At 37.6% G+C, this 27,421-nt stretch overlaps 1 protein-coding gene across 6 annotated transcripts; it reads right to left on the minus strand.

Moving 5' to 3' along the window:
* Positions 1 to 12,688: 12,688 nt before the first annotated feature.
* On the minus strand, positions 12,689 to 26,769 carry LOC115929735. 6 transcript variants are annotated; one of them, XM_030999721.1, is made up of 12 exons: positions 26,375 to 26,769; positions 25,531 to 25,570; positions 22,324 to 22,757; positions 21,399 to 21,509; positions 20,338 to 20,514; positions 19,559 to 19,717; positions 18,312 to 18,460; positions 16,737 to 16,827; positions 15,488 to 15,832; positions 14,759 to 14,915; positions 13,667 to 13,785; positions 12,689 to 13,130 (listed from the first exon to the last, which is right to left on the minus strand). In XM_030999721.1, exons 3-12 carry the CDS (start codon positions 22,591 to 22,593, stop codon positions 12,813 to 12,815), a joined length of 1,896 nt encoding a protein of 631 aa, XP_030855581.1. In that variant the 5' UTR covers positions 22,594 to 22,757; positions 25,531 to 25,570; positions 26,375 to 26,769; the 3' UTR covers positions 12,689 to 12,812. The 6 variants fall into 6 exon arrangements, with proteins under 6 accessions (XP_030855581.1, XP_030855634.1, XP_030855683.1 ...); XM_030999774.1 differs by having other exon boundaries at positions 20,368 to 20,514; positions 22,324 to 25,570; XM_030999876.1 differs by having other exon boundaries at positions 13,041 to 13,130; positions 13,667 to 13,810; positions 22,324 to 25,570.
* Between the last annotated feature and the right edge of the window lie 652 nt (positions 26,770 to 27,421).

Consider the following 27,421-nt stretch of genomic DNA (forward strand, 5'->3'; position numbering starts at 1 on the left):
TTTTTTTTTTTTTTTTTTTTTTTTTTTTATAAATCTTTGAAAAATAAAAACTGATGTTAAACCCATTTTTATCTCACTCAAAGAGTGATAAAATAATTATTGTTGGCAGTAATGTTGATGTATGGGAAAGGGTTCCAAATCTCAATATGTCAATGGATTCCTCAAACAAAATTGAAGAAAGGGCCTATGGTGAGGGGGGAGCAGCTGAGTGTAGGAAAGAGTGTAAGGGAGCCCCTTTGGGGGTCTTTTTTCTCTTTTTTTTGACACGGTCGTCACCTAGCTGGCGGTCGTCAGCGTAGCCAGTGGCCGGTAGCGTTAGCCCCAAAGCCATGTCCAATTTTTAAACTACATTACTTTCTTCCTTTTATTCACTCTGTACACTCCCATGCCTTCCTTTTCGAGTCTGTAAACAACTTTACAACATGAATTCAATGATGGGCAAGGTTTTACTTCTCATATGAGAGCGCCCTAACTTCGCGAGTTGATTCAAGCCCAATATGTGCTAACAACTGGCCTGCATACCCGAGCAGAATCATTTTGTGCTCGACAAAGACACACAGCCTTGGGTAAAGAGGTCCAATATTATTAATTTTTTTAGTTATATTTTTTCATTGACAGTATACTATTAACTATCAGGAATATTGGATGCTCTGTTTCAAATACAGTCCAGATTGCCGCGCAATGAATTATCTCATGCTTCTTGTCCAAAAACCATATCTAACTGGTTTTTAAAACGGTATCATTTTAATTTCCATTTCCTCCTCAACAAAGGAGAAAATAACATTTGATACTCTTTCTTTAACAAGCGGCTCTCTGAATTAGTTAGAATACCTCTTTTGCTACATCTACAACAAGAAGTATTAATATGAAAAAAAATACATGGAGATTACCAGTGTGACACATTGGTCTAGTGGATAGGCAAACGCCTGGCATCTGGAAGGTATCGGGTTCGACTCCCAGCTTTTTTAGTGCTTTTTTTTTTTTTTTAATTTAATTTTTTTTATAAATCTTTGAAAAATAAAAACTGATGTTAAACCCATTTTTATCTCACTCAAAGAGTGATAAAATAATTATTGTTGGCAGTAATGTTGATGTATGGGAAAGGGTTCCAAATCTCAATATGTCAATGGATTCCTCAAACAAAATTGAAGAAAGGGCCTATGGTGAGGGGGGAGCAGCTGAGTGTAGGAAAGAGTGTAAGGGAGCCCCTTTGGGTGTCTTTTTTTCTTCTTTTTTTTGACACGGTCGTCACCTAGCTGGCGGTCGTCAGCGTAGCCAGTGGCCGGTAGCGTTAGCCCCAAAGCCATGTCCAATTATTAAACTACATTACTTTCTTCCTTTTATTCACTCTGTACACTCCCATGCCTTCCTTTTCGAGTCTGTAAACAACTTTACAACATGAATTCAATGATGGGCAAGGTTTTACTTCTCATATGAGAGCGCCCTAACTTCGCGAGTTGATTCAAGCCCAATATGTGCTAACAACTGGCCTGCATACCCGAGCAGAATCATTTTGTGCTCGACAAATACACACAGCCTTGGGTAAAGAGGTCCAATATTATTAATTTTTTTAGTTATATTTTTTCATTGACAGTATACTATTAACTATCAGGAATATTGGATGCTCTGTTTCAAATACAGTCCAGATTGCCGCGCAATGAATTATCTCATGCTTCTTGTCCAAAAACCATATCTAACTGGTTTTTAAAACGGTATCATTTTAATTTCCATTTCCTCCTCAACAAAGGAGAAAATAACATTTGATACTCTTTCTTTAACAAGCGGCTCTCTGAATTAGTTAGAATACCTCTTTTGCTACATCTACAACAAGAAGTATTAATATGAAAAAAAATACATGGAGATTACCAGTGTGACACATTGGTCTAGTGGATAGGCAAACGCCTGGCATCTGGAAGGTATCGGGTTCGACTCCCAGCTTTTTTAGTGCTTTTTTTTTATTAATTTTTTTAATTTTTTTTATAAATCTTTGAAAAATAAAAACTGACGTTAAACCCATTTTTATCTCACTCAAAGAGTGATAAAATAATTATTGTTGGCAGTAATGTTGATGTATGGGAAAGGGTTCCAAATCTCAATATGTCAATGGATTCCTCAAACAAAATTGAAGAAAGGGCCTATGGTGAGGGGGGAGCAGCTGAGTGTAGGAAAGAGTGTAAGGGAGCCCCTTTGGGTGTCTTTTTTTCTTCTTTTTTTTGACACGGTCGTCACCTAGCTGGCGGTCGTCAGCGTAGCCAGTGGCCGGTAGCGTTAGCCCCAAAGCCATGTCCAATTATTAAACTACATTACTTTCTTCCTTTTATTCACTCTGTACACTCCCATGCCTTCCTTTTCGAGTCTGTAAACAACTTTACAACATGAATTCAATGATGGGCAAGGTTTTACTTCTCATATGAGAGCGCCCTAACTTCGCGAGTTGATTCAAGCCCAATATGTGCTAACAACTGGCCTGCATACCCGAGCAGAATCATTTTGTGCTCGACAAATACACACAGCCTTGGGTAAAGAGGTCCAATATTATTAATTTTTTTAGTTATATTTTTTCATTGACAGTATACTATTAACTATCAGGAATATTGGATGCTCTGTTTCAAATACAGTCCAGATTGCCGCGCAATGAATTATCTCATGCTTCTTGTCCAAAAACCATATCTAACTGGTTTTTAAAACGGTATCATTTTAATTTCCATTTCCTCCTCAACAAAGGAGAAAATAACATTTGATACTCTTTCTTTAACAAGCGGCTCTCTGAATTAGTTAGAATACCTCTTTTGCTACATCTACAACAAGAAGTATTAATATGAAAAAAAATACATGGAGATTACCAGTGTGACACATTGGTCTAGTGGATAGGCAAACGCCTGGCATCTGGAAGGTATCGGGTTCGACTCCCAGCTTTTTTAGTGCTTTTTTTTAATATTTTTTGTAATTTTTTTTATAAATCTTTGAAAAATAAAAACTGATGTTAAACCCATTTTTATCTCACTCAAAGAGTGATAAAATAATTATTGTTGGCAGTAATGTTGATGTATGGGAAAGGGTTCCAAATCTCAATATGTCAATGGATTCCTCAAACAAAATTGAAGAAAGGGCCTATGGTGAGGGGGGAGCAGTTGAGTGTAGGAAAGAGTGTAAGGGAGCCCCTTTGGGGGTCTTTTTTTTTCTTTTTTTTGACACGGTCGTCACCTAGCTGGCGGTCGTCAGCGTAGCCAGTGGCCGGTAGCGTTAGCCCCAAAGCCATGTCCAATTTTTAAACTACATTACTTTCTTCCTTTTATTCACTCTGTACACTCCCATGCCTTCCTTTTCGAGTCTGTAAACAACTTTACAACATGAATTCAATGATGGGCAAGGTTTTACTTCTCATATGAGAGCGCCCTAACTTCGCGAGTTGATTCAAGCCCAATATGGGCTAACAACTGGCCTGCATACCCGAGCAGAATCATTTTGTGCTCGACAAAGACACACAGCCTTGGGTAAAGAGGTCCAATATTATTAATTTTTTTAGTTATATTTTTTCATTGACAGTATACTATTAACTATCAGGAATATTGGATGCTCTGTTTCAAATACAGTCCAGATTGCCGCGCAATGAATTATCTCATGCTTCTTGTCCAAAAACCATATCTAACTGGTTTTTAAAACGGTATCATTTTAATTTCCATTTCCTCCTCAACAAAGGAGAAAATAACATTTGATACTCTTTCTTTAACAAGCGGCTCTCTGAATTAGTTAGAATACCTCTTTTGCTACATCTACAACAAGAAGTATTAATATGAAAAAAAATACATGGAGATTACCAGTGTGACACATTGGTCTAGTGGATAGGCAAACGCCTGGCATCTGGAAGGTATCGGGTTCGACTCCCAGCTTTTTTAGTGCTATTTTTTTTTTTTTTTTTTAAATTTTTTTATAAATCTTTGAAAAATAAAAACTGATGTTAAACCCATTTTTATCTCACTCAAAGAGTGATAAAATAATTATTGTTGGCAGTAATGTTGATGTATGGGAAAGGGTTCCAAATCTCAATATGTCAATGGATTCCTCAAACAAAATTGAAGAAAGGGCCTATGGTGAGGGGGGAGCAGCTGAGTGTAGGAAAGAGTGTAAGGGAGCCCCTTTGGGTGTCTTTTTTTCTTCTTTTTTTTGACACGGTCGTCACCTAGCTGGCGGTCGTCAGCGTAGCCAGTGGCCGGTAGCGTTAGCCCCAAAGCCATGTCCAATTATTAAACTACATTACTTTCTTCCTTTTATTCACTCTGTACACTCCCATGCCTTCCTTTTCGAGTCTGTAAACAACTTTACAACATGAATTCAATGATGGGCAAGGTTTTACTTCTCATATGAGAGCGCCCTAACTTCGCGAGTTGATTCAAGCCCAATATGTGCTAACAACTGGCCTGCATACCCGAGCAGAATCATTTTGTGCTCGACAAATACACACAGCCTTGGGTAAAGAGGTCCAATATTATTAATTTTTTTAGTTATATTTTTTCATTGACAGTATACTATTAACTATCAGGAATATTGGATGCTCTGTTTCAAATACAGTCCAGATTGCCGCGCAATGAATTATCTCATGCTTCTTGTCCAAAAACCATATCTAACTGGTTTTTAAAACGGTATCATTTTAATTTCCATTTCCTCCTCAACAAAGGAGAAAATAACATTTGATACTCTTTCTTTAACAAGCGGCTCTCTGAATTAGTTAGAATACCTCTTTTGCTACATCTACAACAAGAAGTATTAATATGAAAAAAAATACATGGAGATTACCAGTGTGACACATTGGTCTAGTGGATAGGCAAACGCCTGGCATCTGGAAGGTATCGGGTTCGACTCCCAGCTTTTTTAGTGCTTTTTTTTTATTAATTTTTTTAATTTTTTTTATAAATCTTTGAAAAATAAAAACTGACGTTAAACCCATTTTTATCTCACTCAAAGAGTGATAAAATAATTATTGTTGGCAGTAATGTTGATGTATGGGAAAGGGTTCCAAATCTCAATATGTCAATGGATTCCTCAAACAAAATTGAAGAAAGGGCCTATGGTGAGGGGGGAGCAGCTGAGTGTAGGAAAGAGTGTAAGGGAGCCCCTTTGGGTGTCTTTTTTTCTTCTTTTTTTTGACACGGTCGTCACCTAGCTGGCGGTCGTCAGCGTAGCCAGTGGCCGGTAGCGTTAGCCCCAAAGCCATGTCCAATTATTAAACTACATTACTTTCTTCCTTTTATTCACTCTGTACACTCCCATGCCTTCCTTTTCGAGTCTGTAAACAACTTTACAACATGAATTCAATGATGGGCAAGGTTTTACTTCTCATATGAGAGCGCCCTAACTTCGCGAGTTGATTCAAGCCCAATATGTGCTAACAACTGGCCTGCATACCCGAGCAGAATCATTTTGTGCTCGACAAATACACACAGCCTTGGGTAAAGAGGTCCAATATTATTAATTTTTTTAGTTATATTTTTTCATTGACAGTATACTATTAACTATCAGGAATATTGGATGCTCTGTTTCAAATACAGTCCAGATTGCCGCGCAATGAATTATCTCATGCTTCTTGTCCAAAAACCATATCTAACTGGTTTTTAAAACGGTATCATTTTAATTTCCATTTCCTCCTCAACAAAGGAGAAAATAACATTTGATACTCTTTCTTTAACAAGCGGCTCTCTGAATTAGTTAGAATACCTCTTTTGCTACATCTACAACAAGAAGTATTAATATGAAAAAAAATACATGGAGATTACCAGTGTGACACATTGGTCTAGTGGATAGGCAAACGCCTGGCATCTGGAAGGTATCGGGTTCGACTCCCAGCTTTTTTAGTGCTTTTTTTTAATATTTTTTGTAATTTTTTTTATAAATCTTTGAAAAATAAAAACTGATGTTAAACCCATTTTTATCTCACTCAAAGAGTGATAAAATAATTATTGTTGGCAGTAATGTTGATGTATGGGAAAGGGTTCCAAATCTCAATATGTCAATGGATTCCTCAAACAAAATTGAAGAAAGGGCCTATGGTGAGGGGGGAGCAGTTGAGTGTAGGAAAGAGTGTAAGGGAGCCCCTTTGGGGGTCTTTTTTTTTCTTTTTTTTGACACGGTCGTCACCTAGCTGGCGGTCGTCAGCGTAGCCAGTGGCCGGTAGCGTTAGCCCCAAAGCCATGTCCAATTTTTAAACTACATTACTTTCTTCCTTTTATTCACTCTGTACACTCCCATGCCTTCCTTTTCGAGTCTGTAAACAACTTTACAACATGAATTCAATGATGGGCAAGGTTTTACTTCTCATATGAGAGCGCCCTAACTTCGCGAGTTGATTCAAGCCCAATATGGGCTAACAACTGGCCTGCATACCCGAGCAGAATCATTTTGTGCTCGACAAAGACACACAGCCTTGGGTAAAGAGGTCCAATATTATTAATTTTTTTAGTTATATTTTTTCATTGACAGTATACTATTAACTATCAGGAATATTGGATGCTCTGTTTCAAATACAGTCCAGATTGCCGCGCAATGAATTATCTCATGCTTCTTGTCCAAAAACCATATCTAACTGGTTTTTAAAACGGTATCATTTTAATTTCCATTTCCTCCTCAACAAAGGAGAAAATAACATTTGATACTCTTTCTTTAACAAGCGGCTCTCTGAATTAGTTAGAATACCTCTTTTGCTACATCTACAACAAGAAGTATTAATATGAAAAAAATACATGGAGATTACCAGTGTGACACATTGGTCTAGTGGATAGGCAAACGCCTGGCATCTCGAAGGTATCGGGTTCGACTCCCAGCTTTTTTAGTGCTTTTTTTTTTAAAGATTTTAAATTTTTTTATAAATCTTTGAAAAATAAAAACTGATGTTAAACCCATTTTTATCTCACTCAAAGAGTGATAAAATAATTATTGTTGGCAGTAATGTTGATGTATGGGAAAGGGTTCCAAATCTCAATATGTCAATGGATTCCTCAAACAAAATTGAAGAAAGGGCCTATGGTGAGGGGGGAGCAGCTGAGTGTAGGAAAGAGTGTAAGGGAGCCCCTTTGGGGGTCTTTTTTTCTTCTTTTTTTTGACACGGTCGTCACCTAGCTGGCGGTCGTCAGCGTAGCCAGTGGCCGGTAGCGTTAGCCCCAAAGCCATGTCCAAGTTTTAAACTACATTACTTTCTTCCTTTTATTCACTCTGTACACTCCCATGCCTTCCTTTTCGAGTCTGTAAACAACTTTACAACATGAATTCAATGATGGGCAAGGTTTTACTTCTCATATGAGAGCGCCCTAACTTCGCGAGTTGATTCAAGCCCAATATGGGCTAACAACTGGCCTGCATACCCGAGCAGAATCATTTTGTGCTCGACAAAGACACACAGCCTTGGGTAAAGAGGTGTAATATTATTAATTTTTTTAGTTATATTTTTTCATTGACAGTATACTATTAACTATCAGGAATATTGGATGCTCTGTTTCAAATACAGTCCAGATTGCCGCGCAATGAATTATCTCATGCTTCTTGTCCAAAAACCATATCTAACTGGTTTTTAAAACGGTATCATTTTAATTTCCATTTCCTCCTCAACAAAGGAGAAAATAACATTTGATACTCTTTCTTTAACAAGCGGCTCTCTGAATTAGTTAGAATACCTCTTTTGCTACATCTACAACAAGAAGTATTAATATGAAAAAAAATACATGGAGATTACCAGTGTGACACATTGGTCTAGTGGATAGGCAAACGCCTGGCATCTGGAAGGTATCGGGTTCGACTCCCAGCTTTTTTAGTGCTTTTTTTTTAAATTTTTAAAAAAAAATTTTATAAATCTTTGAAAAATAAAAACTGATGTTAAACCCATTTTTATCTCACTCAAAGAGTGATAAAATAATTATTGTTGGCAGTAATGTTGATGTATGGGAAAGGGTTCCAAATCTCAATATGTCAATGGATTCCTCAAACAAAATTGAAGAAAGGGCCTATGGTGAGGGGGGAGCAGCTGAGTGTAGGAAAGAGTGTAAGGGAGCCCCTTTGGGGGTCTTTTTTTTTCTTTTTTTTGACACGGTCGTCACCTAGCTGGCGGTCGTCAGCGTAGCCAGTGGCCGGTAGCGTTAGCCCCAAAGCCATGTCCAATTTTTAATTTACATTACTTTCTTCCTTTTATTCACTCTGTACACTCCCATGCCTTCCTTTTCGAGTCTGTAAACAACTTTACAACATGAATTCAATGATGGGCAAGGTTTTACTTCTCATATGAGAGCGCCCTAACTTCGCGAGTTGATTCAAGCCCAATATGGGCTAACAACTGGCCTGCATACCCGAGCAGAATCATTTTGTGCTCGACAAAGACACACAGCCTTGGGTAAAGAGGTCCAATATTATTAATTTTTTTAGTTATATTTTTTCATTGACAGTATACTATTAACTATCAGGAATATTGGATGCTCTGTTTCAAATACAGTCCAGATTGCCGCGCAATGAATTATCTCATGCTTCTTGTCCAAAAACCATATCTAACTGGTTTTTAAAACGGTATCATTTTAATTTCCATTTCCTCCTCAACAAAGGAGAAAATAACATTTGATACTCTTTCTTTAACAAGCGGCTCTCTGAATTAGTTAGAATACCTCTTTTGCTACATCTACAACAAGAAGTATTAATATGAAAAAAAATACATGGAGATTACCAGTGTGACACATTGGTCTAGTGGATAGGCAAACGCCTGGCATCTGGAAGGTATCGGGTTCGACTCCCAGCTTTTTTAGTGCTTTTTTTTTAAATTTTTTTAATTTTTTTTTATAAATCTTTGAAAAATAAAAACTGATGTTAAACCCATTTTTATCTCACTCAAAGAGTGATAAAATAATTATTGTTGGCAGTAATGTTGATGTATGGGAAAGGGTTCCAAATCTCAATATGTCAATGGATTCCTCAAACAAAATTGAAGAAAGGGCCTATGGTGAGGGGGGAGCAGCTGAGTGTAGGAAAGAGTGTAAGGGAGCCCCTTTGGGGGTCTTTTTTTTTCTTTTTTTTGACACGGTCGTCACCTAGCTGGCGGTCGTCAGCGTAGCCAGTGGCCGGTAGCGTTAGCCCCAAAGCCATGTCCAATTTTTAATTTACATTACTTTCTTCCTTTTATTCACTCTGTACACTCCCATGCCTTCCTTTTCGAGTCTGTAAACAACTTTACAACATGAATTCAATGATGGGCAAGGTTTTACTTCTCATATGAGAGCGCCCTAACTTCGCGAGTTGATTCAAGCCCAATATGGGCTAACAACTGGCCTGCATACCCGAGCAGAATCATTTTGTGCTCGACAAAGACACACAGCCTTGGGTAAAGAGGTCCAATATTATTAATTTTTTTAGTTATATTTTTCATTGACAGTATACTATTAACTATCAGGAATATTGGATGCTCTGTTTCAAATACAGTCCAGATTGCCGCGCAATGAATTATCTCATGCTTCTTGTCCAAAAACCATATCTAACTGGTTTTTAAAACGGTATCATTTTAATTTCCATTTCCTCCTCAACAAAGGAGAAAATAACATTTGATACTCTTTCTTTAACAAGCGGCTCTCTGAATTAGTTAGAATACCTCTTTTGCTTCATCTACACTCTAAAAAATGTAGTGCTATTTTTAGCACTTGGAGGGCTATATTCAGCACCTTTTCAGTGCTCGCATAGGGACAGCACAGCTAGTGCTATTTCAGCACAAGTGCAAGTGCTAGTTCAGCACTAGTTTAAGTGCTATAGATAAGCACTAAAAAGTGCTAAAAAAACACTTCAAGTGCTATGAATGTTGGACAGGTGGTGCTAAATAACCCCACAATCTACTCTGAATAGCACTAGTAGTGCTAAAAAACTGCACAACTTAGGTGCAGAACACAACAGTTTTGTAATGTTTAGCACTACTGGTGTTATATGTTTTAGCACTCCAGGCGTTATATTTCATATATAGTGAAATTATGCAATTTTGTCACACTCACACACAAAAAAAAGACAAATAAATGACTTTATATATATATAGTTGGTATTTTATTAACAGTTTAACCAAAAAACACTGTTGCAGTAAAGGCACATGTTGACAAAGTTCTGCACTAAGCCAGAACATATGCCTATAAAGAACACCTTATCTGGATGTCAAAACAGAACCTTAACAAAATTGCCAAATTTAAAAGGGACAGTCCCAACGATTGGTCAGCATTAAACTAAACAACATTTGCAAAACACTTACTCTTGAAATAACAAACCTCCATATATCGATAAGAATTAACACAGTTAACTCATCATATGTAACTAATTATTTAGATTTGAAGAGCGTGGATGGATAAAGAAGCATGGTCATAGTAAGCATTACATATTATTCTTATACAGGAAAACCCCGTTATAACGAGGTCGTCTGGACTGCCAACTTTACCTCGTTATAAGCGGTACCTCCTTATAAACGATCTAATACTCAAGCACATTAACATACACACAGTGATAAAAGCAAAATATGTTACAAGTAATGTGTTGTATAAACTTGTTGTATAAAGCTTGTAATTGATTTCTAGTCAGATCTCATGGTCATGATTTATTCTATGCCTGAAGGAATGTTAATCTTGGCCCTCAACTGCTCCTAATAACTCGGTTGTCATTTTCTTTTACATATGTACAAGTACTAATTTGCATCATCACTTTAAAGACCGTGTGGACACAACAAATCTTTGAGACTTGTGGTTTGGGTTGACCTCATGACCGAGATATGCTTCCGGCGTGAGCATAAGTCAAGTGAGTGCGCGGACCTCAAATGAGAAAGGCGCGCACACTGCTTCCGGTTTTAATTCCTAAGAATTGCAACTCGCGAGATCTGCCATTGTGTGGACATACATTTTGAAGTTCTTAAGAATTGCAATTCTTATGAACTTGGCTTTCATCGTGTTAACAAGGCTAATTTCTTTTACACATGTTCAACTACTAATTTGCATCATCACTAGACACTAATATGTGAAGTAAAACCTTCAAAATCAAAACTTAGTGAAACTTTTAACCTTTGACCCAATTTGCTCAATCAATATTTTGTCTTGATTTTTCACATTCCCATCAATTTCAATCAAATCATTTCTGACATATGATATAGATAGATATGCAGATAAATAGACAACCAAAAAGAAGTGATGCCTCATCCACCCTTCTGAGTGGAGACATAAAATGACAATCACAAATGCCAAAACTGATTTTGTCGGCATTAAACTGTACATGTTCAAAACATTACTCCTCTAAATACAAAGCTATGTCAATAGGCACTAAAGTGTGCATGCATAAAGAAGCATGGACATATGCCTTACACATTATTAAGGTACTATTGTTATGATTAACCCTAATCCCATTGGGGGGGGGGGGGGGGGTCTTTTCGTCGTGCGTCTAGACCGTCGGGGCGTCGGATGCCCCCCCCCCCCCCCAATGGACTCAAGTGACCAAAATAACCCAGTGGGATTGGGGTTAAAACATTGAAAAGAGAGGGAATGAAAGAAAATTATTAATAATTTCAGAGCTGATTTTATCAGCAGTGCAAGTTTTATGTACACAGAACTATAAAAAATGGAAAGGTACATCATAACATTAACATTAAATAAACATGTTCACAACACGATTACTTCTCTTACCACATATCAACCTAATATGCACTACTATAATGTCTGAAAAGTGGGTTTGAACATTTATTCAGATAACTACTTGGAGAGTTTCAGTGCCAAAAAATAGGCCTATATTAAAGCAAAGATAGTTTTGGTAAATAAAATTTATAAAAATAAAACTTCTTCTATATTTGATAAAACACCTTCCAAAGTATTTCTGAACAACTTTCACACATTGAACCGAAATTATAGTTACGATTTATTTTAACTACCCCTTGTAAAGTAAAGCTGATAACATGCATAGATTTGTTCAGAGGTCCTCCGACATAACAAAAAAGATAATTCAAGTAAATTATTTAAAAAAAAAAAAAAAAATTAAGGCAAAGTAGCAAACCCTTATTACTCGATAACTTGCCTTCTTAATCATGATCAAATACTAGAATTTCTGCGAAGAATGTTTTTGAAAGTTTTTTAGATTTACCAAAACTATCTTTGTGCTTTAAAGGAAGTTTTTCCATGAGTTTTCCCAAAGAAGTCCATGTCAAATTGATGCTAATTAAACGCCAGTCCAAGCAGATAAAAATGATTCTAGAATGTAAGATTTGGACATGAAAGTAATCGGTTATATGCCTGCCACTTTCTCCACTTCAAGTTGCTATAAAACCAAACACTGCAGAGAGCAATGGGTGCAGCCATTACTTACATTCCTGTTCACATCTGTGATGTCATTACTAAACAACTCACTGATCACCTTTGTACAGATCAGTGACTTTTTACAAAAGAAGTCTGTTATTTGGTTGGATATGATGTCACAGAATTAAACATAACTGTAAGTAATGGCTGCGCCCATCGCTCTTTGCAGTTTGGTTTAGCAACTGAAAGTGGAGAAAGGTGACAGGCATAATCCATTAATTTCTTGCTCAAAATCTTACATTCTAGAGTCATTTTTATCAGTTTGGAATGACATTTAATATCATTTTGACATGTGTCATAGGGATTTTTTTGTTTAATTTTTGTATTTAAGAGATACTCTTAATTGAAATGCAAGAAACAAGGAAAATATGTGAACCTTGTTTAGCACCCTGCTGCTGCAAGGAAAACGAAGGAGGTCCTTAAAAAAAAAATAACTGCCTGAAAAACTTTGCAAATCAGACGTTTTCAGATGGTTTCAGATGTAAAATGTCATTTCTTTGCAGCATTCACTGCTGATGCTATTTCTATGATGGCAGGTGGCAGTTTGCCATCATGGTGCAATCCGAAGATTTGAGTCTGGAGATACAGATAGAAGATAGAAGCTGGGACGGGGTAAGCAAGGTTGTACACATAGTAACTCTTGAAGAGGATGTCAAATGCGTTGACAATGTTTGGTGTGTGGAGAGGGCATGCATACTCTTCTATCTGAAGGAAGATCTCTTCAACGTTGTTGTTTGTGCCCTTCACTAGCAAGGAGGGCTGTCTCGTGGCCGTGTCCTTCAAGCATTCAGTCACAGGCCTGTGGACCTGTAGCACACACACACAAAAATAAATAACAATATCGCTCAGTAAGACAAGAAGGAAAAGATAACAAAAATGTATTTAGACAATGCCATTCAATTGTACTGGTCATACGTGAATGTATGTGAGCCTTTTTTTAAATTTTTTTTAATAGAGCTCCTGCTTGACACTGCACATCTTCAGAGTGCGCATGTCTGTCCCATATTGATTTAAATGTCTCATACACTTGGAGAACATTTGTGTGTGTGTGTGTGTTTGTGCATGCTTCCATCACTGTCTCATTTACTTTCTTAATTCATGTATTTTCACTTCTGTTGGCCCAATTCTCAACTTCCCTCCCCTACTTAAACAAAGATCCCATTGTATCAACTGAAGCTGTACTTATATCAAATCGTATCTATACTGTACAGACGAATATAAATCTTACCAAAGTGATGTGTCACCCCTGTAAATTAAGCCATTGACTGGTGCAAATGTATATTTACCAGCATGTCATTTTCTTGTATTTAAAACACTTGAAATACTAGCAGCACAACACTTACGTCATGGAAGTGCACAATGCAATGTTCCATATCTGCTTGTGAGACACGCCCTTTGCCCTTTGTATTGTATGAAGGGAGGAACTTCATGAGTACCAGGAAACCAAATAGCTGCGTGTGTTCTGTTGAAAAAAGTAGGAGGAAAGTCTACATTACTAACAAAAAAATTAAATATATAAAATATAAATTAGAGTAGTTTGTTGTGTGACAGTTAAGATCAATATATGCTTATCCCTCTTACCAGTTCCAGAAACATAAGTGTTACTTAATATTAGTACATCACACTTTAAGCTTCCAAAGAGGTAGTGGGTGTCCCTTAATAGGATCCACCCAACCCATGCCAGGACAGCACACCATCTCCATCCATCAGTGGAAGGTAAAAACATCCCAGCAGGTGACTGGTTTTCCTGGTCAGACTGTCATACATGTTGTGCAAGACTACTCCTTCAGTTGGGAATTGTTATCCAGGGGAAACAATACCTGTGCACAGTATACAAACATCTTTAGTCCTTTCCCTTATCCTCCCTTTATACATCATGTTAATTCAGCCCTTAAATGAAAACTAAATTTGACTCCATGTGTTGCTTTGTTAGGCAAATACTCTCTCCAACCTTGATGCATAAATATATGAACCAGTTCTTCAGAATCTCTATTTAATTAAAGCATTACATAATGCGTATGTGAAAGGCATCCCTACTACGCCCTTCTCCAAGACTTGCTCCCTTTACAGCAGGTGCCTAAGATGGTGTTAAGAATACACATTGACAAAGCTGGCTAATTGGATAATCAATTACATGTAACAGAATGGAACTTTAGACAGTACCAGTTATTTGTGGTAAGTTTTGTGCACCTGTCGGATTGTGCGGCTTCCGCCTAGGCTGTCTGTTAAGAATATAAATGAGGGGAAAGTGACTATTTGGAATGCAGTGTGTCTAGAAATAATTCACCTCATAGCCAACGACTGCGTCGCCTCTTTTTTGTTTAGATTTGTTGCTGTACTGTACACGTGGCCTGTGGAGGCATGGTTTTAGGCGGACACCCTCATTGGCTAAGTTATATTCCAGTGTGTTCTTACAATGAAAGTTCATATAATACCTTGTCTGGTCTTGGGTAGTGCATGGTATTCATCATTGATCTCCTTGCCTTCCCTACATGTTGATGCATAGGCCAAAAGAGCCATGGCATGGCCATCCCATTTCTTGAGGAGGGAATCACTGGCATCAGGGTAAATCTCCTGGAAATCCTGCTGCACCTGCAAGAAGAAAATTTTAATAATGGTAGAGGACTAAACTTAAATCTGTTTAGGTAAATACCATTGTTATGACAGATTTGGTAAGGGTCTGCCCCACGACTGGGAGACTGCAGGCACTAGTGTACATTCAACTCCCTGGTAAGGTCGAACAAAAGTTTTTAAAGGCAGTAGTAAACATTTGCAAAGGGCTACCTATCTGCATAAATGTACTTCTGAAGATATATTAGGGCCTCTGAAGAACATTTGTAAAATTTCAGATGAAGGTACATTCCCGTTATGGATTAAGAAACGGAAAGAGAAAGTGAAATTTTATTTTATTTTCTTTGTTTTCTAAAGGCGGCATCCCAACGCTTTAAGAGAAAAACTGCTAATATTCCACTCAAACTTTGCAGTATTGCTGTGAAATTGATAACATGATATCATGATCATGATTTTCTTTTGTTTTTGTAATACAAACATATTCACACAAAAAACATACAAAACAAAATCTTACATTAATTTTTTTTAATCAGCCCATCCTTCAAAGTCATCTGAGTTTATGATACATGTATATAAGTCAAATTAATACTTACAAGGTCTGGCATGTCTCTGTACCGCGGGTACCTCTGCAATATGTCCTTCATGAAAGGTTTCTGATCCTGGATCCATGCATGTCTACTTGTGGAGCATTTGGCCATTGCTGCTCGAACTGTATTCTTATCTGTGCTGTTCCTACACAGCGCTTCTGCCTCCTTCATCTCTTCAGACGTGAGGACAGCCTCTAGCCTTTTGGTAGTACCTTTTGATGTGCTGACCTTGCCCTTGCCCTTGCCCTTGCCACTTTTCATTCTGGCACTGTCAGGCAGATTTCTCCGGATGTTTTTTAGCTTGTCGAACAAATAGCCCGACTGTCCACCTTTAGAGCAGTAGATATGTTCCTGTTGAATGTAAGAGATAAATACCCATTAGAGCTTTTATCTGGGATAAGTATTACTGTGGTCCAAAACACTTCTAGATACTTCTTTCACATTTATAACTATTTGCCATATAAAATTTGGTCTCATTTGTATGAAGGTTGTCCCCACAACTATGACATATGATCATTAAAGGTTGACTCAGAAAGATGGGTGACAACCATTCTTTAATGCTATAAAATCACAAGGTAAGATGCAAGATACAGTTTGAATTGCAATGTACACCTGGTATTATCATGAGATATGTATCTGTGGCAACGTGTCACTCACCACATAAGCATGCATTTCAAAAACGCCTTTACCTGCTTCATTGTCTTTCTTCGCAATTCAATAACTTGATATACATGTAGAGCACATACAAACTTATTATTAGTATACAGCTGTGAGCCTCATTGTGTATGTAAATCATTACTTTTGCATCCCGCAATATAAGTATAAAATAAACTATAAAAAAAAAATGTGCTAAGCAAGCATATATATTTTGTTCATATGATATATTTTGTGCTGTTATTTATTGTGAGATACAATATGAAATGCTTAAGGTCTCTATTAAACTTAATTGTTAACAAAAATCAGTGTATTTGTGCAACAAATCATGCACGGGCATACGCTTTGTATGCCCCAACAATTTAACATCAAGGGGGGGGGGGGCAAAGGTAAACACAGAATGTCATCCCGAGGTTACCACGGACTAACGCTAGACAGTGTAGCACATATCTTACCCCGTGTTCAGGAAAAAAAAATTGTGCCGCTAGTGTGTGAATATAAAGTGGACAAGGTTATAGACGGTATGTCCTCTACTTGAGGTTGTGCCGCATTTGGGCTAGATTTAAACAGGGTATTACATAATTATATTGTAAATACTTACATATCCAGTCTCTCCAGTGGGATCTTTCAGTTCCGGGAAGAAGGAGATAATAGCTTTGGCTACTGCATGCTTCTGCTGCATAGTGGGGTAGCTGCAAGAAACATGACAAGATGTTGAAAAGCAGGCAACTTCGGGAGTACATGCATGGTCTTAAAGAAACAGAATTTACAGATGTAGGGTCTGTTGTCTCTTTTCATGGATGTGTGTGCAAGATCTTTACACGCGTGCAAAATTAGTTACAATGTAACAACCATTTATTGGCCAATGTTAAACAGATAAAACCAGCTTTTTTTTGCAGTGCACAATAGCCAACAGAAAAATTATTTCTCTATTTCCTTAGATCAAGTTTATCAAAGATGTCTTAACAGTATTTAGTACTGAGGATCTGCTTATGTATGATTCAGTCAAGCTTAAGCTCTTTGCAAAGGGTCCATATTGCATGATTTAGTGCATCGATCACCATCCAATTTAAAGATTAAAGGTAGTAAGTAGCCCACATTTGCAAAATACCGTTTTGGATTTTGAAAAGAAATAAGCTCATTTCAATTTGAAATCACAGATCATGATGTAAAACTATCACGTTATCAAAATCACAGCAATATTGCAAAGTCTAGTGAGAAATAATTTGCTTTTCTCTTAACCCTATTTTAACTGGGCTACTTCAGACCACGTAATTACTGGGGGGGGGGGAGGGTCAATTTGACCCCCTTTCAGATCTCGGCCATGGATCTCGCGATAATTTGCACGCTAATAGAGTGGAATGTAATCTTCATGACTGCATAGTTATTTTTTCTGCAAATTTGTCCACATTAATTCAATATGCTAATTTATGCGTCAATATCAGCTAATTTATGCAAAAACAAATCATTTTTAGCTACAAATCCCAAAATAAAGCTTCTAGAGTTCTTATTTTTTGCATGTAAAGTCCCTTTGTAATCCAAAATGATTGTACACAAAAATATTTCAAAAAATGTTTTTTTTTTTTTTTATGTATCTTATTGTTTTTGTAATTTCTTATGTATTTCTTTGTTTTTTTACCAATTGTTTTCGTTGTTTTTTTGCACAAAATTTATCAAACATATTCTTCTTAGCATAATTTGGCTAAAATTAGTTAGATATTATTAGACGGGGGGGGGGGGGGGTCAATTTGACCCCCCCCCCCCCCCCCCAAGTTAAAATAGGGTTAAAGCCTCAGATGAGGCCTTGAGAAAATGAGGAAAATAAAATAAATTTGCCGTTAAATTTTTGCTTCTCAGCGCTAAATGGGGAATGTACTGGGGTCTAAAATTACAAGCATTTTTTTTAGGCCTAAACCTGTCGGCAGAAGAACATTTATGCAGTTTGGTAGCCCCTTGCTAATGTGTGCTATCACGGGTGTAGACATGACATTGATACTCATTCAAGTGGGGGGGATGAGCTATTCATCCATCGGATTACATCCCCCCACTTGAATGAGTATTACGTAACACGCTACGCCAGTGTGTGCTATTACCTTTAAGATACAAATATGTGTACAAAACAGAAGTACAAAAGTTAACCTATCATGCAAATCAAAAGGCATAATAATTTACTCACTATCCACATACTGCCACTAACTCTGCTGCCATGATGCTGATGACCTGCTTCCTAGTTGTGGGGGAGATGAGCCTGAGCCTATTATACTCCTCAAGTATGGATGCACCTCTGTTGTGACCCTCTAATATTTTCTTCATGTCAAAATCTAGCTGAAAATTTAAAGGAAGAAACATAGAAAATAATGATTACGTGTTTCTACATTCAGTACTGTATAAAGAGTAAAATTCAGCAATGGTCCAGATTCTGTTTTTGCCTCATTTATGGGATCCCCTGAAAACCGAATGAGGAATTGCCCTGCCCCAAACTCATTTGACTCCTAAGAGTTGATTGGGATGTCTCCACCTCTCTAAATAGTAAATACCGCCATGAGTAAAGGTGTTATTTGGCTCTCACAGTATCAACCAAAAACATAATACTTTCTGCACCCTATAGAGGGGGGGGGGGGGGGGGGGTGTGGCATGAAAACAGAATAAGTAATCATACAGCCTCCCATTTACTTTAACTAAAATACTTAATATTGGGTTGTCATGGCAACAAACCAATCAACGATTATATGCCACCCCTATTGTATACTCTGCCTACCTTCTCTATAACTTTCATATCAAGTTTGATTAATATGCCTGCCTAATGTGATGTGACCATGGCAAGGGGCCATCTACAAAGTACGTACGCACAGGGGGGGGTAAAATCTTATGCGTACCCTCCATTGAACCACGTGTATAAAAAGTGCGTACAGGGGGGGGGGGGAAGGGGGTCAATTTCGGACCAAAAATTGCGTACGTACTTTGTAGATGGCCCCCAATTCAGTTTCCAACGTATTCAAGAAATATGGGCTTGCACATGTTCACTCCAAGACTAATTGATGCGTGTGTGCTAAATTTAATGAGCATTGCTTGCAATCTGGGGCAGTAGTTCGATCCGCAGAATTTGCAATGGCAAGACCAACTGCTTCGACAACAGACTGATTTGTGTATACCCCATTTTAACACTTTATTTGGCGGGGTATAATCAGTGATATGCACATTCAGGGAAGAGCTGGGAACTTGATGGTTAAGAATAACATCAGCCTGGACTTATTTTTGCATAGCAATTGGTGGTACTGGTATTTTTTTCACTGTTGTACCACAAACATTTGGAATAATGCAAAAGTTTTATAAAACAAAAGTTGCAATATCAAACCCTATTAGTTTCAGATAATTCATGCAAAGATAATAATTTAGTTTGACTGAGTGAAACTGAATCCTGACCTTCTTATCGGAGGGGAGAGAAGATGGGTTCACCATGGATGATGTCCTGTGATGGGATGAGGACATCTGAAGCGGGACATCTGAGGAGCAACTCGGCAGCAGCACGCTGGAACTTGACAGTGATGTCCCTGGCATAGCTGAATTACTCTCTGGCACAATCTGCAGCATGAAGCAGTATCCAACAAAAGTGAATACATCCAACATGAACATTTCATAATTTGAATGTAACTGTTTACATTGTTTTTTTTATGAGTTTCACAGAAGTTTCACAGAGATTGTAAAATGGCCATTGAAGGACATGAATTGAGACAAACAAATATTCTTAACTTATATTACAAAATATGGATAACTTAATAAAAAGTGGCAACAAAAGTGAGTACACCCTGTGTAATATCTGCACTGAAATAAGATCAAATAGCAATAGACCCGGGTGTCTCAATGCACACCAGTCACCAGTAATTCTGCACATTCGCTCAAATCACTATACAACTCTTGCCATTGAAAGCACTAACAGCGAAATTTCAAAAAATATCTTTTCTTAAAAGGAATGGGAGGTGGATTGTCACCCTCCTCCTGAATGTGCTCATTAACAGTTTGATGTTCATTGGATTATGCAATGACTTGAAGTCAATGTTTTCATTTGAAATAAAACAACGATAATAAACAGGAAGTGCAATTTGAGACTTTTCAATGGAACTTAAATTTCTATTTAATAACATCTTTGAAAACTCAACTTTTTCATGTAAACGGTATTTATTGCCTTGAAACTGAATCCTGACCTTAATTGAGGAGAGAGGAGATGGGTTCACCATGAATGATGTCTTGTGATGGGATGAGGACATCTGAGGCGAGGCATCTGAAGAACAGTCTGATAGCAGCATGCTGCAAGGTGGCGGCGATGGAGGAATCAACAAGGGAGAATCCCCAGACAGATCAGAATCGGTGTCAGCCACGAACTGCAATTTACACCATAAAACATCCATTAGGATAGAAAACAAACAAATATTCCTGTATATTTAAGAAAAAAAGAAAGATTGTCCCTGCTGCCAATGTAGACACCTGCATTAAAAATAAATGTTTTGTTAATCTCAGAGAGCTGGATGATTATAGGATTTACACACACTTCTTTTGAAGTTCATAATTTGTAATACTTGTTTGCACTTCTTAATTTGATACCTTTATTTCAAAACAAATGTTTAAATAAGTGAAATGAAATTAGATGGTGAAAAGTCAATAATTATCAAATTGATTATTTTGAGCACATGTATTGTTCTTACATAAAAAAATCTAAATAAATTGTTTTTCCACACGTAACAATCTATGTGTAGGCCTATGTGTTAGCCACTGCCAAAAAAAAGAAAGAAAAACGAAAGCAAATGAGAAGAAACGTTTAGGTTATGTGTTACTCATTGACATCCTGCTTGAAACAACACCACGGAATCTGGCATATTGACCAATAATGGATAACAAATCTTTTGGGGCAGTTCCCATCTGTTTGTTTCACACCTGAAAGCATCTTATGTATACAATGTTACATAAAAATATTTCACTTTTAAGTGTGCTGAATATTTGCAGAATATGAAGTAAAAATATTACAACAATTTTGTGCTTGCTGCTCAGCAAATACAATTCATTTTTATTACAGTCCCATTTAATATGCTTTTTACTTATTGTTTGTACTATGCCAACATTGTGATTTCAATATCTCTTTAGAATCTCTCCTATTCTCACTAACATTGTTATGCACAAGGATTTCATCTACTGAGAAATGAACAATAAAAGAATGGTTTATGGGCAGTTTCTTTCAAAATGAAATCACACTGCAAGTACTCCTGAGTACCTTCAACTGGACAGGAGATGAAAAGGACACCCCAGATGAGACATCTGATGAACATCCTTGCAGAAATATGTTGGAACACATCTCTATGTCAGAATCACTCTCTGGTACAATCTGCAATTCGTTATGTAAAATTGTGACTTGAAATACAGACTTGCTAAGCTCTATTCAATTCTGGTGTTCAAGGTAGTAGCACACATTTGCACAGGGCCACCAATCTGCATAAATGTCCTTCTGCAGATAGGTAATTCCAAGTTCATTTCCGTTAGGGGTGAGAAACAAAAATGCTTAATTTTCTTTTATTTTCTTCGTTTTCTAAAAGGGGTCATCCCAATGCTTTTAGAGAAAAAAACATTAATTTTCCCCTCTAACTTTGCAGTATTTGTTTGAATTTGATGACATGATAGTTTTACATCATGATCTGTCCTTTTAAATTGGAATGACCTTATTTCTTTTGAAAATAAAAAACGGTGTTTTGCTTATGTGGGCTACTACCTTTAAAGAGATCTTTGTGTGATTTGATTTTCTTTAATTTCTGCATCATTTTGCTGGTGTTCATAGCAATAAAACAGTAATATGAACAACATGAATTATACAAAAGAGGGGATTTTAGAAAATGCCTAATTTATTTAAAGAGCTTGGTACATAGAAGGACAAGTGGAGGGTGGAGAGATGTACCAGAAAAGTAAAGAAAAAGTAGAAGTTGGGAAGAAAACTGCCAATGTATCCACTGCATAATCTCTATAGAGTCAATACTGTAGTAGTATTAATCTTAAAAACATGTATTTTAATTAACATGATTTGTGCATACAGTAATTACAGTCCATCGCAGACAAATTCCTTCATTCTATGGTATTCTGCCAATATTCATTGCAGATATTTACACTTCAGTTATTATTTGGAAAAAAGCAAGTATTTCGGTACTTACAGGTACACCCCGAGAGGAACCTCCGCATCTGTTGAAGGAGACCTCGATTAACTCATCCAGGATTTCGCTGTCATGTTCATCCAGTTCAACGAGTGGTCCACTGGCTTCTACACGGCCGTGGAATGCATACTTTTCGTCCATTGGAAGGGCGAATGTTTGTTTGATTTTGAATGTCATGCTATCGAAATCAGTCGTGTCCAACTTTACTAGCTTTTTCCTATCACTGTTTTGGTCCCCATTGTACGTAACATACATTCTTTTGAGATCCATTATTTGGGTTCAATGCTGGTATAAAAACTGAACTAAGAAATTCACTAATTCTTCTTTTGTTATTACATTTTCTTTATATGCCTCGATAATCAGCAATAGAAAATTTACAGCACCCTCAATTTGTATAACATATAAATTGCTCTGATCTCCTGGCATTGATAATCCTGTAGGAAATGAGAATGAAATGAATAAAAAGAAATTCCATTCAAAAAATAAGATGGTGAGAAGTTGAGAACATTACATTTAATTTGCCTTTTTGCAAGAACAATTGATGTACCAGGTATAGGTTTTGACAACGAGCACCATTTATTCAGGTCTTACATAAGATGTGATTCCTTGGAATAATGGCCATCTTTTCCCCATACCTGTTTAAATGTAGGGTACGGAAACTCTTCAAACTACCTGGACGTGTAAAGAACATTTCATCAGTTTCATTCACAATGTAGCAATGGAGATGTTCATCAAAGTATTCAGCTTTCAACAAATATCCTGTTAAGAAGACAGTCTCTCTTACAATGACAGAGTTGGAAATTTGACCAAAGGTGGGCAATTCAGTGCCAATGTCTAACACAACTACTGAACTACACCTGTAGGTAGTTCCTAAATGTGTTATTCTTTGTGCCAAGAATGCATCATCTGTGCGACGAAGTCCAGGGAGTTCATCAACAAGAGCAGGAAAGTAAGCTATCTCAGCAACGGAACATGCAACAACATCTTCAACTTCAGCTGTGGGATTTCCTTGACCCTGTTGAGACCATGCACTACAATGGCTAACCTGGTGTCTTGCTGCTGCAGTCAAACAGAAATCTTTGAAGCAACCGACTACCCCTGCTAGCCTCTTACTACAACTATGTTTTGCTTCAAATCTCATTGACCATAGATTGATAAGTGGTCCCATTTTTTTCATAGCCATAGGATAATGCACCATAAAATGGTGTTTGGGGAGAAGGTTCACATTGGGAAACACCTGTCGAAACAAAGTGTGATGTTCATGGATGAGGTGTTTCAAATATATAATCAGCCCTTCTGTGACTGAATCTGAAAATACAACATCTACAATGGTCCTCAACAATAAGATCAAGCTCCAATGCAAATTGCCGCGTGGGATGAATGAACCAATCAGGAGAGGCAAAACACGCAGGAGACACCACATCTGGCTTGCATGCTGCTTCAAGGAGTTGTCTTTATTTTTCAAGGTTGATTCAAGAATACAAGATGGTTTGTTTTTCTGATCACAAAACCCATAGGAGTGACTGGATATGTGTGAATTCAAAGTATCGAGAGTGAAAAAATTGTCCACATATATAAATTGATGTAAAACCAATTTCACCTCCATTGGACCAACACCCTCTAGCACATCATGCATGATGTCTGGCACAACATTTTGAGCGACATGATAAAACTGAAGTGAATTGAGAATGGAATTCCTCTTAACACCAGTCTGAGAGACAGCTGCTGCATTTTGCTGAGAAGCCTCAACATGTTCCCCATGACTCTCTCTATTTCTCAGTTCAAATTCTTCTCCAAGAAACCTTGTCTGAAATTCTTCCCTCTGACCTAAGCAGGTCCTGCAAGGCCTGTTGGCAGAAAAGCTTTCAACAAATCCTAGCAATCCGTTCAGGCCAAGATTATCCCCACAAACCTGAGCGAGTGTCCCTCGCACTGTTTTCACAGATTTGTCTGGCAGGACAATTTGTGCTCCTTCCTCTGTCTCCAACTTCTTAACTTCATCCACAAAGGGGGCCAAAACTGCATCAAAGCCATATTTCTTTAGGTCGATACAATTACAAAAAGCAAGTAGATGAACATTATCCAACGATGAATTCATCCATGGAGGCAGATTTTTCAGGGTGTAGTAAAATGCTGCAATCTTATGAATCCCCCTTTTAGACCCAAGAGGATTCACTACCTCGAATTCATCAAAGTAGAGGCAGATTTGAATTGCTTGCCCATTAGAGAACAGAGGATGATTTCTGTAGTGATCACCATCACAAAAGTCTCGCAATATTCCATCATTGCTGCAGTGTCCTACTTCAATTTCGTGACTTGCAACTTCACTTCCATGAATCATACCCAAGGTTGACAGAACAGGAATATACTGAAAAGTTTCTCGCACGAGCACTTCTTTTGTTTGCCCAGTTTGTTTATCTGTGCGAACATCATGACGAAATCCAAGAAATATACTCTGAGGCTGGACAATGTTTAGATGATCATGGATGAATTTTTCCTGACTATACCTAGAACTGAGACCCTCATACAAACGAGTCTCTCTATCAAACTCGGATATGATAGTCTCGTATTGTTCAGAACCTTCCTGTAATCCTACCCTACCGAGAGCATCAACAATTCTTCTCCTCAAATTGTTTACAACTTCCTGATTTAATTCTGAGGTACTAGAAACAATTCTTTGCATAGAAGCATAAGTCATATTAGTCTCTGAAAGAAGACCAGCAAGAAATCTTGCTGCACTCTTAGAAATGTCATCATTCATGTCATCCTCATTGTTTTCCACATTACGTCCAAACTCCACATCATCATCTACATCAGAATCTTCATCGTCTTCTCTATTGCCATACCTAATGGGTATATTTTCCTCATGGTCAGCCTCATCAAAGGGATGTGACCTAACAATATGTTTTCTAAATGAATTAAATGTTTTGAATGATGATGGGCATCCTCCTTGACTACACACTAGGTGGAGATTTTTCAGGTCAAATAAAGCATGTGCCATGTGCAAATGGCTGACTAAATTTGATACAGGTCCTGGTATCCTGATATTACATTTGAAGCATATGTAACCCATGCTTGTGCTTGTATTTTCATCTGTTTAGTTTATGTAACTTGGTGATAATTAGTTTAAGATTTATTTTAATAGACTTTGTATTTGTGCGTGTAATCTTTTGGACTTCTTCTGGAATGTAATTCTGTGATACTTACTCTAGCTGCCAATGCTCGTTTCTTGTACAACGTCAAGAATCTAAAATAAAGAAGCAAACATTATTACATAGTGCAGTGACACATTGGACAAAAAAGTGTGCAAATCTTTGTTGAATGAATCAAGAGAGAACATAACATTGATTATAAAAAGCCGTGAGTAAAGACTGACTATATACGCAAAATTTAATTGGAGCGGACAAGATTCAAGAATTGAATCAAAACATGAATGTTAACATTTTGGAGTGAAGACCACGTTGTTTTGCATAAATTAGAACGGCGCTACTGTGCTTTCGTAGACTAGGCCTAGGCCTACTCCTTTTTAATTTTTTTCGTACCTATTTTTTTTTTTTTTTTTCAACGCTTTATTTGTCTTTAAACTCAACTAAATTAGTTTGTATTACTCACTGCACTTTGTCTTTATCCCTCGATGGTCTGTTGAAATATTTGATCAACATTTAAGCCCTCTTTGGAGAGTTTAATCGATGTCTTTGAGAGCGTCGCGGCACCAGCTTCGCGGATATGGATGTAACCGGTACGGCGCGCACCTAGCACACGTTCAAGTCATGGGTAGCTAACGGCATGGCTGCTCGTGAAGTTCCGCTATTTCGATTGTTGCGACCCATTAGCTGCAGCTAGCTATACGTTTTATATATAGCCGGTCCGCTAGCCCAACTGTCCCGAAGCGACAGCGTATTACTGTTACATAGCGTTAATTGTGTATGGCTGGTCTTAAATTGCACACAATTTACTTCCCACTTTCTAGTTTATAAATCTGCATTTGTTGCTTTATAATCACAAGTATGAAATTAACTAAATTTCTACAATTAACGTACGTCTAACTTACCATGTTTTCTGCTATATAAAGGGCAGGCGAATGCAAAAGGAACGTGTAATAAAAACATGTACAGACAAGTCTTGATCTCGGGGCCGGTACCGGTACCGCATACATGCAGTCGGTCTACGTATAGGACAGTACATACAAGCCACGTGCGCTGCATGCTGGCTCCGACCGATCCCGGTTAAACTAGCACTACAGGTGCGTCCTTGCACATCCAGCTAACACCACTGGACCAACTCCTTTGCTGGTCAGCACTTCAAGTGCAAAACTAGCGTCTTTGATATTCAGCACTTAATTTCAGCACCAATTTGTTTGCACATCATCATTTCCCAGAAGTAAATGGCACTTGAGGTGCTAGAAATAACCCCCCAGGTGCTAACTCGTATTTAGCACTCGTTTTTTAGCACTTCTGTTTTTAGAGTGTACAACAAGAAGTATTAATATGAAAAAAAAATACATGGAGATTACCAGTGTGACACATTGGTCTAGTGGATAGGCAAACGCCTGGCATCTGGAAGGTATCGGGTTCGACTCCCAGCTTTTTTAGTGCTTTTTTTAATATTTTTTGTAATTTTTTTTATAAATCTTTGAAAAATAAAAACTGATGTTAAACCCATTTTTATCTCACTCAAAGAGTGATAAAATAATTATTGTTGGCAGTTATGTTGATGTATGGGAAAGGGTTCCAAATCTCAATATGTCAATGGATTCCTCAAACAAAATTGAAGAAAGGGCCTATGGTGAGGGGGGAGCAGTTGAGTGTAGGAAAGAGTGTAAGGGAGCCCCTTTGGGGGTCTTTTTTTTTCTTTTTTTTGACACGGTCGTCACCTAGCTGGCGGTCGTCAGCGTAGCCAGTGGCCGGTAGCGTTAGCCCCAAAGCCATGTCCAATTTTTAAACTACATTACTTTCTTCCTTTTATTCACTCTGTACACTTCCATGCCTTCCTTTTCGAGTCTGTAAACAACTTTACAACATGAATTCAATGATGGGCAAGGTTTTACTTCTCATATGAGAGCGCCCTAACTTCGCGAGTTGATTCAAGCCCAATATGG

Source organism: Strongylocentrotus purpuratus, unplaced genomic scaffold, assembly GCF_000002235.5.
Source record: "Strongylocentrotus purpuratus isolate Spur 01 unplaced genomic scaffold, Spur_5.0 spur5_contig_731, whole genome shotgun sequence".
NCBI lineage: Eukaryota > Metazoa > Echinodermata > Echinoidea > Camarodonta > Strongylocentrotidae > Strongylocentrotus > Strongylocentrotus purpuratus.